Consider the following 13950-nt stretch of genomic DNA (forward strand, 5'->3'; position numbering starts at 1 on the left):
TTTCCATATTTCTAGGCTTTGATGAGGGTTCTTTGGATCAAGACTGTCTAAGCTGATCATTAAGCTCTTGACTTGACTGAGGTTGGCTAATGCAGGATGGTCTCACTCACAGACCCAACAATGGTCTAACTCTCAACCACCGCCTCAGTCTCCTCTGCATGGACTTGCCTTTCGGTGGCTGCAGCCTGTTCATGTGATGGTCTCAGAATTCCAAGTTCAACAAGAAAGGAGCCCCTTAACACAAATGCTTTACATCCTCTGTCTGCACTATATTGGCTAATGCCTCACTGGCCAAACAGATGGCCAAGTCCAAATTCATATTTTAATAAAAATTTACAAAATTTATGCTGCTTTCTCTTTTCCTTTCATCAGTTTAAGTTTTTCAGACCTGCCTATTTTGATCCCCTTTCTAAATTGCCTTAGTGAAATCCTGGTGTTTGGTTTTAAAAAACAAGTCCCACAAAATGCTAATGAAATAAATCCCAACAAAATGAGAAACCCTCCCTCTTGTCCTAGAGTTGCCAAAAATCAGACATAATTCTGCTTCATAAAGCTGATTCTGATGAAGTGGTGAATCAAGAACATTCAATCTTGCTGGTCTGAAAATACATAATCCTGTTCTATGCTATATTTATATCATCTCTGGAAGTACAATTTGCATGAAGGCATCTTTTAAGACATTCAGAAATGATTGCTGTGTGACCAGTGCAATGGAATCTGTAAGCCTTAAAAATTTACAGCTTTAGTTGGTCATTGATAACTTATTACTCTGAAAATGATATTTAAATTAACCTCTTCCATTTCTAAAATCTCAACTACTTATGAAACTGTTGTTTGTTTGCTAAACTGAAAGAATATCTCCAGGGTCTCTCTTCTCCTTTCCAGCATAAAAGTAAAAGCCCATTACTCTGTTTGATTTTGTTTTAAAAAGAGTGCAAGAGTCAGTGATTAATGCAATACTACTCAGCTATTTATATATATAAAAATAGATGAACTCTTGCCGTTTGTGGCAACATGGATGGAACTGGAAGGGATTATGCTAAGAAAAATAAATCAGAAGGAGAAAGACAAATACCAGATGATTTCACTCATAGGTGGAATATAGAGAAACAAACAAGGGAACACAAAAATAAATCAAAACAAACCCTGGAAATATGACTGTAGAATTGAGGTTACAAGAGGGGCAGGGCCAGGGGTAGATAGGAAACGGGAGGGAGCTCAATGGACAAGGGAGAGGATGACTGTGCCTCAGTGGTGCATGTGATGTGGTAACACAGATGTAAAGAGGTGTGAACCTGTACCCCAAATTCATATGTGATCCTATAAACCAATGCTACCTTAATAAAAAATTGTAGGATTTTAAGTTTTTTAATGTCTGTGATTATTTGAATTAACAGCAAGAATCCTACTCCATGGTCACCAGGAAAGCTAGGAACCAGCCCTTAGGAAAGACTGGAAAAGGACAGGGAAGGGAAATGATAAAACCTGAGTTTACTAACATGAGGGACTTGTCTGCACCCCTCCCTGGTGTCGTCCTAAGGAAGACAAAGGCTCTGCCATGGAAACAGCATCTGGGACAGTGGGGGTCCTCTCTACTATGGCCCTATTCCTTGGGAGACAGTAGACATTCCCAAGCCCAACAGGAGGCTACCTGCTCAAGTCAGAGGCCCCAGGAAGATGGAGAGACAGGACGCAGAGGGCAGGACAATCTCAATCTGGTGGATCAAGGAAGAGCATGACAGCAAGAATACAATAGCCTGGGCAAAGGGAGGAGAAGGGAGGCGAAGACTTTGTTAAGGAAAGATCACCAGCCACAACACCAGAAGGCAAACAGGTGGTCCAGATTACTCCACGAAACCGGGGCTGAGACAGATTGCCTCCAAGTCCTCCTTCCAACTAAGAATGGAGGGAAAATGCTCTAGAAGAGGACCTGAATGGAAAGGGACAGATCATTTGGGAGGGGATGACCAGAGGCAGCCTGGAAGGAGTTGCTGTGGCTACTATAGGACTGTAATGTCTGACGGAAATATACCATTTTCAGTATAATTTTACATATATGTGGGTCTTCCTCACTCTGCTACTATAATAGAGTGAGCTGACAAAGTCACCATATGACCTGGAGCCCCAGAGGTGAGCAGAATTCTAGATGGGTTAGAGTCCACCCCCAAGATGTGACCCTGTGACCCCGGTCAAAGGAAGTTTGTGTTCTGGGGAACAGCTGCTGCCCACCTTCCACACAGCTGCTTCCTTTGAGGACAGGACTGCTGGCCTCCACAGAGCTTCCTGCCCCTACCAAACACAGGCAATGTGGGTGCAGGAGGGCACCCTCTGACCTCAGCCCCAACACTGCCTGATAAGCAGGCAGGATTCCAAACACCTTAAGTGAGTGCCCACCTCCTCCTCCATGGTTGGTGAAAAAGGAGTGGGAAAGTGAAGGGCAAGTTCACAGGTCACAAGCTTCAATTTCTATAAGAGGCAGGCAGGTAGCATAAATGAGTGGAAGGCCAGGGAGGGAGCGGGAGCAGCATGGTGGATTAAAGTCTTCCCTTACAAGGAGCCATCCTATTGTGCGTGGTGCAAGCACATGGTAAAAATGATTTTAAACAGTGAAAAGAGTCAAGAATGTGTCTTCCCAGTCCTGGTTGGAGATGTTTTTCCTCCAGGTTGTGTATGTGTGTGTGTGTGGGGGGGGGGGGGGGTGAGCCTGTCCCTGAGTCACACAGCAGGTGGCGCTCGTGCCAGAGAATTAGAAAGAGGAACGAAACTGAGTTACTTATTTCCAGTAACTTCTCTCCCTCCTCCCCCACAGAGCCTTCTCCAGCCCCACCTCCTGTTCCCAGGCCTATGCCAAGTCTTTGCAGGTCCTAGATGTCGGCTTCCAGCTGTCTGGTGTCAGAGTGGGGGAACTATCTCTGGAGAAGCCCCCCCTTCACAGCTGCTCAGGCAAGATGTGAGTGTGCTATGGCGAGGCCTGGAGCCTGGGACTAGGGCCAGTAGAGAGAGAGAGAGTGAGAGTGAGAACTGAATTTGCCCCCAGACTCTAGTGTCCTGTCTGGGTAGTCAGTCTCCGTGGTCTGAGCCAGGAAGTGTCCCTCTCTTGTACCACTTCTCTTGGGCCCCTCAGATCCCATGGCAAGGGTGGGGTTTCTGAAGCAGAAATCAGCCCTACTTTAGATGAAATTCTTCAGGGATTTGAGCAATAGTGGGAAACTCAAAGCTGAGTTCAGGCTGAATAGGAAGTTGCAGGAACTGAGGTGAGGAGGGACATTAAACAGAGGTGCCCAGGCCTCAAGGGTTGATGCCACAGTCACTAAATTTTTTGCCAGGCCTGTCTATCCCTTTGCATGGCCTGCCTGGCTCCTCATATTTCTGCAGGCCTCAGGCCACAAGTGTGTAACCTAATTTCATCTTCACCCACTCACAGGTGGTGGCTGCTCCTCTGGGGAGTCCTCCAGGCTTGCCCCACACAAGGTTCTGTGCTCTTGGCCCAGCAGCTACCCCAGCAACTGACATCCCCAGGGTACCCAGAGCCATATCTCAGAGGCCAAGAGAGCACCACTGACATCGAGGCTCCAGAGGGCTTTGCTGTGAAGCTCATCTTCCAGGACTTCGACCTGGAGCCATCCCAAGACTGTGAACTAGACTCTGTCACAGTGAGCTGGGCTGGGGTACTGGTGGGACTCTGGGAAGGGAGGCTGCTGACCTGGAGCCCAGGGGCAGTGGGAGGCAGCTGCACCCTGGGTCATGGAGGATGGATGAAGAACCTGAGTCAGGAGCTCAGGTCCTGGCTTCCCTGGGAGGAACAGGTTTGCCCCAATGCCCAGCCCCCACCAGCAACCCTGCCCCTGCTGCCATCAGGGCCCCATGGAGCAAAGGTCAGGGCAGCAGGACAGATTCTGCCTCCTGAGGTCTTACAAAGGGCCACACAAATTCCGAGAGAAAAAGAACAAGGAATTAAATAATTGGTCATGAAAAATACACCACCAGATTTCATGGAGCGCTCTCTTTATCAGGCCAGAAAGCTGGGTATAAATAATACCAAGGGGTCAGATAACTGTCTTTGCCTTAGAGAAGCAATCACAAAACTTCTTATGATGAGGCATTCATCTGAATATAGACTCTTTAAAAATACTACCTTATATTATCTTTTGGTTTAAGTTTATATATCAAAGTAATTCATGCACAATTTTTGTTGTTGTTTTTTTAATCAGAGTTACAAAACTTATAATGAATAACAGCAGATTCCAACTGTCCTCTCCACCCATCACTATGCCGTAGGGACAATCATTTACAATCATATAGCTGTTTCATCTGATATTAGTTTCATATGTGTAAATACCATATTTATTCTGGCTTGCTTTTGGTTTTTGCATATTAACTATTGATTTCCAACTGTAGAAGATGAGGATTGGTTTTATTTCTCTTGAATCTTTAGTACCCTCCTTTCTCCACCTGCATTATCATTTTTAGTTACATCTATAGGGAAGGAAAAGTGTTCCACTATCCATCAAGCTTCTTTCAACTGGTCTAATAATTAAATTGATATAAGACAGATAAACAGGAGAAAAACAAACTGAATTTCATAGGCATAGAAGCTCACAGACACAGGTAAAATTGCGTGTATGTGCTACCTTGAGCTAAGGAGTGAATAAGAGCCTGAGGCTTCAAAGGGGGAGAAGAATAATTCACAACATAATAAGAATAGATGTTTGGCAATTAGATGTTTGCCCTGCCATGCAGATAGCTCATGGGTAAGGTCCCTATGTAAATTCTTCTAGGTGTTCTTCTAGGTGTTTGTCTCAAGAGGCAAAAGTTTCTCCTGAGCCTTCAAGATCTCAATTGCCTCAACTCAAAATAATCCACATACCAAAGGGCCATCTCTCGGGGAGACTTTTTCTGAACCCCTCCATGTTTATATTCACTATTTACACTGTGAGGACTATAAAACATTCGTATCTAGGCATGTGGTGTACAGTCACAGTTCCTCTCTTCCACAACTTTGTATTTTCCCTAGAGTCAATAATTAGATGGAGTTCTTGAGGGGTTTTGTTTGTTTTGTTTCAATTTTTCAGTTTGCTTAGTTCTCTCTAAACTAATCTTCCCACAAACTCTTAGCCAGAATAAATCTCGTGGCATATTCAAATACATATCTGAATTGCTTTATCTTTTTTATTGCTGACATCCCACCTGAAGATCTCTGGAAGTTTTCTTTCTCCTTCTAAGAACTTTCTCCTTCATATTATAGGAACTCCCTTCTCCCTGATTCTGGGGATTTCCTTTAACTGTCCTGTCCTGGAACTGTATCCCATAACATTATCATCTTGGTTTATACCCTCATTTTGAAGGAACACATTCTCCACCAGAAAGGGCACAGTGGGAGCTAAATGTTAGAGGGTCTCACACTTCCCTAATGTCTTTATTCTACCCTCCCAGTTGAGGGGCAGTTGATCTGGGTTGCATTCACTCTAGAACTCTAGGAATTTTATCTCTTTAGAGAGCTTTATTTTCCTTATTATCAATATACTGAGTGTTCATTATTATGTGCTATATGCAGGTCATTCTGTAGTCATTGCACAGGATTCTTTTAATCTAGAGACTCTTTTTAATCTAGTCCTTCAATTCTAGGAATGTTCTTGTTGTTTTTTAATAATTTCTAGATGTCTATTTTCTTGATTTTCTCATTCTAGAGCTTCTGAAATTTAGCTATTATGTATATTCTGGAATGATTCTCTGGTTTTGTTATCCATTCTGTTCTGTTTTTTATCTCTTCGTCTTTTTATTCCACTTTCTGGGAGATTTCCTCATTTTAAATACCAATTTTTAACATTAACTGTTTCTACTTACATATTTTTCCATCTAAAGGCTTATTTTTATTTTCTAAATTGCCTTTTCATAAAACATTGTTCTTGTTACATGGAGACAATAGCTATCATTGCCCCTCTGTTGGGATTATTTTAAAATATTTCTTCTCTATATTATTTCTGCTTCATCCACGTTCCTTTTTACTGTTTGTTTGTTTTGGTCTCTGTTTTTCATGTTAGGGACTTTTCCGATAAGCCTTGAGTATTCTTTCATATTTAAGAACAAAGTACTAGAATATACTGGATGCTCATTGTGGATAGATAAAATTTGTCAAATGACAGGCTTAGATTTGCTGCAAATCTAAGGAACCTTCTGGCAGGGGACCATAGGGAAGGGGCAAAAAGGGCAAATAGGGCAAAAAAGGCAAAAAGGGGCAAAGTACAAATCAAGATAATGACTGCCATGGTCAGCCTCCCCACAGGTCAGTCAGCCTCCCCACAGGTCTTTCACCCACAAACCTCTTTCAAGTATCTCTACATGTCTTGATTCCATGTGTCTTCCCCAAATCCCCCAAGCCCCTGGTGCAAGTCAAAAACCAAGAAGGATGCACCTTTCTTCCTCACATGTCTCCCTGAGTCCACCTGCCTTCGTGTCTATAGCTTCCCTTGGCCACTCAGCTCTGCCCCTCATTAAGTGGGGCAGGGAACATGGTACTTCCCTTCTATGGAGATGCCTCTGTTAAAATATTGCTTCAGATTTAAGCAGAAGTCAGGAAAACACATTTTCAATTGGGTCTAGGTCTATTGAGTACCTATCATGAACACTGGACAATTTTAATTTTAATCCTGGCCTGACTCTTCCCTTTTCAAGGGAAGAGCTTGAAGTTCAAGCTCAGGACTAGGCTTCCTCCCTCCACCTTTTCTTTGCCGTCAGAGCAAGTCACACCCACCCACCTTGAATGCAGAATTCAACACACTATAGTCAAGTTCATTTTTTTACTGTCAGTGATCAGCCAGACTGTGGGTTGAGTAACAGAAGTCTGTCTTACCCACACCTACCCCAGCACGTCACATATAAAACATAATGAGTAACCATTTGTTGACTGGTGAATAAAAGAATAAATGAAATCCAAACTTGCCACGTGTGCAAGACACACAACAGAATGAATTTTGAATCAGCTCCCGACACTCTGCAAGCACATGCTAGAGAGGTGTCGTAGGGTGCAATGTTGTCCTGGCTGGATGAGGTTTCACAGACCATTTTATAGAAGAGAAAACTGACATCTGAGTCAGTTAAGAAATTCCCATGTCCTACAGGGAATTAGGAACAGTCTGGAATTTAACTCAGATCTTATATTGTATGACTCCTCATTGTGTGCTCATTCTGCTTTGCTAGTTAAACTCCTAAGTGATTTTATTTGGCCAGCAATTCATGAGGAAGAATAAAAAGAGAACTGGTAGGTTTTACAAGGGAAAAGAATAAAATTCATCTGAATTTAGAGGTTTAATTGGCTTTAATGAATGATCGTGAATTGGGCACCATCCCTTCTAACAAGCCACAGGGCTCTGCAAGGACTTGCCTAAAATGGAAGGTTTTTATTTCTAGAAAGAGGGTGGGATAAGCTCATTAACCAAAGAAAAATTACTTCAGGCAAAGCCACTTCTACTACTAAAGGCAGGGAGGGTCTTATCATGCAGGTGACCTCACAGGTGCAAACTCGGAAACTCCAGATTCATGGATTTAGAATTCCACTTTCAGAAAAGCTGAAACTGCAGTTGGACTAGGTATTAAGTCATGGTGGGCGTTAGCATGAAAGATTCCATTTTGGACCTGCTGTTTTGCTTTTGGTTTTTTTTTTTTTTTTTTTTTTTTTACAGCCAAAAAGATCAGTTAAAGAACCATTTCCTATACCTAATGCTTTCCCCCCCCAAGAGCTACGCCTCTTAAATAATGGGGACTTATACTTGCCAATGTTCTAAGGAAAAGAACAATATTGGCACGTGCCCAAGCAAGGCATTTGGGGTGACTAGAAAGTTTCTCTGTGCCAACTATGAGCCAGTTAATGTGATCACAGCAAGATGGGCTGGACAGAGTCTTAAAGGAACTTGAGACTTAGGGAGAATGAGAGAATGAAAAGCTGGCAAGCATCCAGGAAACGTGGCCCAATATGAAAGTCAGAAAGGAAATGAGCTGAGCAGTGAGCTATGTGCCCAGAATACAGGCCCTGCCTGAAGTGTGGGCTGGGGGAGGACCTTCCAAGGGGTCCTCAGAAGGAAGGGGTCTGAGCAGGGCCAAGGCAGTCAGAGGGGGACTGAAAGAGAAATAACCTACTTACAGAACAGATTAAGTCAAACCGGAACCCCAGTGTGCCTGTACTGTGTACACTGTGGTGTGTGTGACTCCACCTGTGGGGGCTTCATTTACAGTTCATGGGGTGGAAGAGGGACACTCCCAAAGAAGGAAAGGCCAGGGACCCCAGAGCTCAGTCTTTGCAGGTCTCATTGCTTCACAGCTGTTGGCCCCACAGGAAGTTAAAGACGTTAGAAGCAATGAGGGTGGAGGAAGCCAATGGGAGGGGCCTGTGCCTGTATGTGCAGGGCCTCAAAGCTGTGGTGCCATGGGCGCCATGTTAAGCATCAGGGCCTGGGTGGTAAGCAAATTCAATGTAATTGCTGCCTTCCTAAGACTTACAATCCAGTGGACTATTGGGGAACTTCTTGAAAGGAGGTAATTTGGTAGGCTTTATGAGCTCATTGCAGTAGGCCAAAGAAATATGCTAGACTAAAAGAAACTTGGGGATCAGTGATGAAACAGGAACCTGCTTGAGGAAGATCCTATGAGGTGCAGCTTCTGAGCCCCTGAGGGGGGCAGGCCTTCTAGATGGGACTGCTTGGAGTCCACACCCATGGAGTGACCTGTGACCAGGTACAGATTCATGCCACACCTGCCTGTTCCCATCTTCTCCTCCCCTTCAGATCACAGCCAATGGGATAGAGCCAATTCGGTTCTGTGGGCAGCAGGACTCCCCACTGGGCAACCCCCCTGGTCAGAGGGCGTTTGTGTCCTCAGGGAGCAGTTTACGGCTGACCTTTCGTGTACCTGCCTCCTCTGAGGAGAGAACCACCAGTCTCCACAAGGGCTTCCTGGCCCTCTACCACGCGGTGGGTGAGTGTCCCTCCTGAGGAGGCAAGGAGGCTGCCTCTGTCCCAAGCCATACCCCCCCATCTTGAAGGGACTGGTGGAAGCTTGAATGACTGCTGAGGCTGGGGACACAGGGACTCCAGAACCTAACCCAGACCCACCCCAGCCTCACCCCTGAGGGTAAGCAATTAAATTGGCCTGTGCTCAGCTACTGGGGTTGTTTCTGTACAGATTTAAAGCCCCAGTGCTTATGGGTCATCTTGCTTTTGAAGAACAGCCCAAAAAAAAATAGATTTTTAAGTGAAATTCTAATTTCCAAATGATAACTCCATTTTTCCAAAAGATAATACAGATGATAAAAACTTCTTTTAAAAATATAGTGAAAAATAAAAATAAAAATATAGTAAAAAGTAAGTCTTCCTCTGATTTCTGACCCTTAGTCCCTGGCTACCTTCTCCAGAAATAACCCTGTTCTCCTTTTGCTGGGTATCCTTCCAAAGTCATTCTATGCCATTCAAAAATGTGTGTTTGGGCCTCCCCGGTGGCGCAGCGGTTGAGCGCTGGGTTGTGAAACTGCCCGCAGCCTCTGCAGCGCCGGTTCGATCCCCGGCTGCTCCCCGGCCACCGGAGGAGGGTCCCACATGGCGCGCAGACCTCTCCTGCCGCCCGCTGCTCCCCTCAGCAGTGTACTTCGGTCCTTCTGCCTGCTCTGCTCCCCGCTCTGGCTCTGGTGATTTCTCTCACCCTCCCCGCGTGCTTCTGACTGTACCCAGTGCTTGTATAAATAAATAAATAAATAAATAAATAAATAAATCTTTAAAAAAAAAATAATAAAAGCAAAAAAAAAAAAAGTGTGTTTGTGTGTGTGCATAAGCTGCATAATGTTAAAATGTTTTAAATTTGATATTTTTCACTCACTGATATATCTTTAAAACCATCACATATTCCTAAGGTTAGCATTGCCTAATTCTTTTTAGTGGCCATATAATATTCCTTGATGCATCCTGGTGTTCTTAGTCCTCCATTGAGAAATACTTCACTGCCACATCAGTCCTGTGATGGGTATCTTGTATGTACATCTTTGTGCATGTGTATGAGGTTAAATTCTTAGAAATGCAAATGCACAGGGCCTCCCTGGTGGCACAAGGGGTTAAGCACCACACTATGAAGCAATCCGCAGCCTCTGTAGCATGAGTTCAATCCCCAGTGGCCACGGAGCAACCCACATGGCACAGCAGACATCTCCTGTCTCTCCCACTGCTCCCCTCAGCAGTGTATTTCGGTTAGTCTGCCTATTCTGTTCCCCACTCTGTCTCTGGTGAATCCTCTCACCCCCTACATCTCTGGCCTGAGCCCCAGCTGTTGTATGCATAAATAAATAAATCTTTAGAAAAAAAAAAAGAAATGCAAATGCTCAATTAAAAAAAAATTGCAATTTTACTTTAGCTTTTGCTAAATATCCCTGCAAAGAGGTTTTGCTAAAGTACACTCCCACTAACCATGTATGAACATTTACCCACACTCTACCTATCACAGTTATTCTCATACGTTTTAACATTGACAGTTTGATCAGTAAAAAATAGTTTAAATGTCTTTTTATAAGGACCATGCAGGTCAAACTGTATATGGGTACAGGCCAGAATCAGTTCCTGGGCTGCCAGTTTCTTATTATTTTATAGTTGAATGGCCACTGATTTCTTGTAGGTGTGTACAACAGTCAGACCCCCAATCAGGCCAGCAGGGAACCTGAGGCTATCAACACACCTGAACATGACCCCTCCATGATCCAGAGCCATTGCTGGGAGCCTTATTATGAAGCAGGTGAGTCCCCCATCTACTGGTGATCTGGCTCCCATTTGTCTCACTCTCTCCCAAACTCTGGAGACCTACTCTTTTAGCCCCACACTCTCAATTCTGATCCTTTGCCCCCTCCTTTCACTCCTCAGAGACACTCACCTGCACAGCCCAGTACCCCTGGATGAAGAAAGAAGTTCCTCACTGTGTGCCCGGTGAGTCACGTCCCTTCAGCACAGTGACTGTGCCACCTCCCAAAGGTGCCAAGTTGTCCTTGGGCCTGCAGGGCAGGACACAGTGTTAAAGGAAAGCCTTTGAATTGATAGGGGGGATAAAGGCAGGATGTGGGGAAGAAAGAGGAACCAGAAGATCCCCAAAAGGAGAAGCAAGGATCTTGTCCTTATTCTTTGAGAATCATTAGGTAATTGACAAAACTAAAAGCACAAAGGAAGTTAGTCATTTGGGAAAGTATTTCTCCTGAAATAAGAGAAAACCCTTTGTTGGTGTGGTAGTTTTAAAGATACACAGACAGGGCCTCCCCTGGTGGTGCAGCGCTTGAGCGCTGGGCTGCGTAGCTGCCGCTGGGCGAGGGTCCTACATGGCGCACAGACCTCTCCTGCCGCCCGCTGCTCCCCTTAGCAGTGTACTTTGTCTGCCTGTTCTGTTCTCCACTCTGGCTCTGGTGAATTCTCTCACCCTCCCACGCTTCTGACTGTACCCAGTGCTTGTATAAATAAATAAATAAATCTTTTAAAAAAAGTTTTTAAAAAATAAATAAAGATACACAGACAGGTTCTCAGCCCCCCAAATATCTCCTGATCTACATGCCACAGTACCAGAAAGTTCTTACATTTTATGCTTTTTTTTGTTGTTGAGATAAAATTCCCATAACCTAAAACACACATTTTTACCATTTTAAAGTGTAAAATTCAGTCATGTTTAGTATATTTGCAATGGTGCACAGTCATTACCACTAATTCCAGAATATTCCATTACCCCATAAAGAAACTCCAACACTCCCTCATCCAACATCTGGCAACCAATGATCCACTTTCTGTCCATAGACCTGACTATTCTGGACAGTTCCTATCACTGGAATCAGACAGCATGTGGCCTTTTGTGTCTGGCTTCTTTCACTTGGCATCATGTTTTCAAGACTCACCCACACTGTAGGATCAGTACTCTATTCCTTTTCATGGCTGAATAGAACTCCACTGAACAGAGGTACCACATTTGCTCACCATGCATCAATGCATTTGCTCACCATGCGCCATGCATTTTTTTTTTTTTGTCTTTTATGGACAATCCTGCTATGAGCATCCACATACAAGTTTCTGTTTGAACATGAGTTTCCAGTTCTGTTGGGTGTATACCTAGGAGTGAAAATGCCAAGTTCTACCACAGTTCTGTGTTTAAACTTGTAGAGGAACTGCCAAATTATTTGCCAAAGTGATTGCGCCATTTTAAATTTCCACCAGCAAGAGATGAGAGTTCAAGGCCACCCTTTTTGAAACTTACTTTTTTTTAGTTGAAACATTACCATTTTAACTGAATCTGAGTAAATTCCTCAGCTTTGACACCTACCCACAGAAAGTTCTAGCAGCAGCCTGAAGTGGTGCTTTGGGAATCCAAATAGGTTAGAGAGCAGACGGCAATGTTACAAACAAGGGAATGACACAAAAAACAGAGACAGGAGGCACTGAAGACAGACTCTGCTCAGTGTGTGGCCTTACCCAGCTGAGGAGGGTCCCACCAAGAGTCTAAAGAAGTGATTTAAAAATGGCAGAGGCGGGGGCTCTGATGGTGGTGCAGAAATTAAAGTCTCAGCACTATCAAGCTATTGCCAGCCACTGTGGCATGAGTTTGATCCCCAGCCAGGGAGCTACCCACATGGTGCAGCAGACCTCTCCTGTCCTGCCCACTGCTCCCCTCAGCAGTGTATTTCAGTCCCTCTGCCTGTTCTGCTCCCCACGCTCTCTCCGGTGAATCCTCTCACCACCCCACCTCTCCACCCCTGGCATACACCCCAGTTCTCGTATGTATAAATAAACAAAAATAAAACTTTTTTTAAAAAAAATGGTGGAGAGGACAGAAGAGAGAGCACCTCACAGAAGTGGGCCTCTAGTGACCCCATCCAGCGGCGCCTGCTGACATTCACCCCTGCCTCTCCTCTTTTGCAGTCTGCGGTCGGCCAGTCACCCCCATAGACCCCATCCAGGAGGCCAGCGGTTCTTCCAAAGCCAAGCGGGGCGCCTTCCCCTGGCAAGCCCTCACCAGTGTCTATGGCCGAGGTGGCGGAGCACTGCTGGGCGACAGGTGGGTCCTCACCGCGGCCCACACCATCTACCCCAAGGACAGCGTCTTCCCGGGGAAGAACCGGAGCGTGGATGTGTTCCTGGGCCACACGGGCGTAGACGAGATGCTGCAGCTGGGCCAGCGCCCCGTGCGGCGCGTGGTCGTGCACCCCGACTACCGCCAGGACGAGTCTGGTAACTTCGACGGGGACATCGCCCTCCTGGAGCTGCAGCACCGCGTACCCCTGGGGCCCAGCCTCCTCCCGGTGTGTCTCCCCGACAGCGAGCGCCTCTACCGCAGCGGCCTGGGGGGCTACGTGAGCGGCTTCGGCGTGGACAGGGGCTGGCTCCCCGCGGAGCTCAAGTACTCGGGGCTGCGCGTGGCCCCGCGGCGGGCCTGTGAGGCCTGGCTCCGGCAGCAGCGGAGGACGGAGGTGTTTTCTGACAACATGTTCTGTGTGGGGGACGAGAAGCGGGCGCAGGGGGTCTGCCAGGGGGACAGTGGCGGTGCGTTCGTGGTGTGGGATGACGGTGCCCGCCGCTGGGTGGCCACGGGCATCGTCTCGTGGGGCGTTGGGTGTGGCGAAGGGTATGGTTTCTACACCAAGGTGCTCAACTACGTGGACTGGATCAAGGGTGTGATGGGCGGGAAGGACTGACCCTGAGTGGGGAGCAGGGGAATGAGCAACACAGCAGCCCTGTGGAAGCCCCAGACAGGAGGAGGCTGGGAGTGAGGATGGACCTCCCAGGTGGGGAGGCAGGGCAGGCAGAGACCCCCTAGTCCAGTCACTTCTCTGCTCTACCCCTTGCCACCCGGCATAAGAAGGGGCATCCCACAGCCCCTCCTGCTCGTCCTCCACCTTGCCTTGCATCCAGGGCCACCTTCACTTTGAACTTCACATCCTGCTAACACAGCCTC

At 46.0% G+C, this 13950-nt stretch overlaps 1 protein-coding gene across 1 annotated transcript; it reads left to right on the plus strand.

Annotated features, from left to right (window-relative positions):
* Nucleotides 1–2868: 2868 nt before the first annotated feature.
* Nucleotides 2869–13690, plus strand: C1RL (complement C1r subcomponent like; the record flags this gene model as incomplete). Its single annotated transcript, XM_084256091.1, is given in 8 exon segments — nt 2869–2932; nt 2935–2950; nt 3425–3653; nt 8778–8965; nt 8967; nt 10734–10764; nt 10890–10952; nt 12918–13690. Coding segments are annotated over 8 exon segments (1365 nt in total).
* Nucleotides 13691–13950: the final 260 nt, after the last annotated feature.

This window comes from Talpa europaea (assembly GCF_964194135.1).
Source record: "Talpa europaea genome assembly, chromosome: 15".
NCBI lineage: Eukaryota > Metazoa > Chordata > Mammalia > Eulipotyphla > Talpidae > Talpa > Talpa europaea.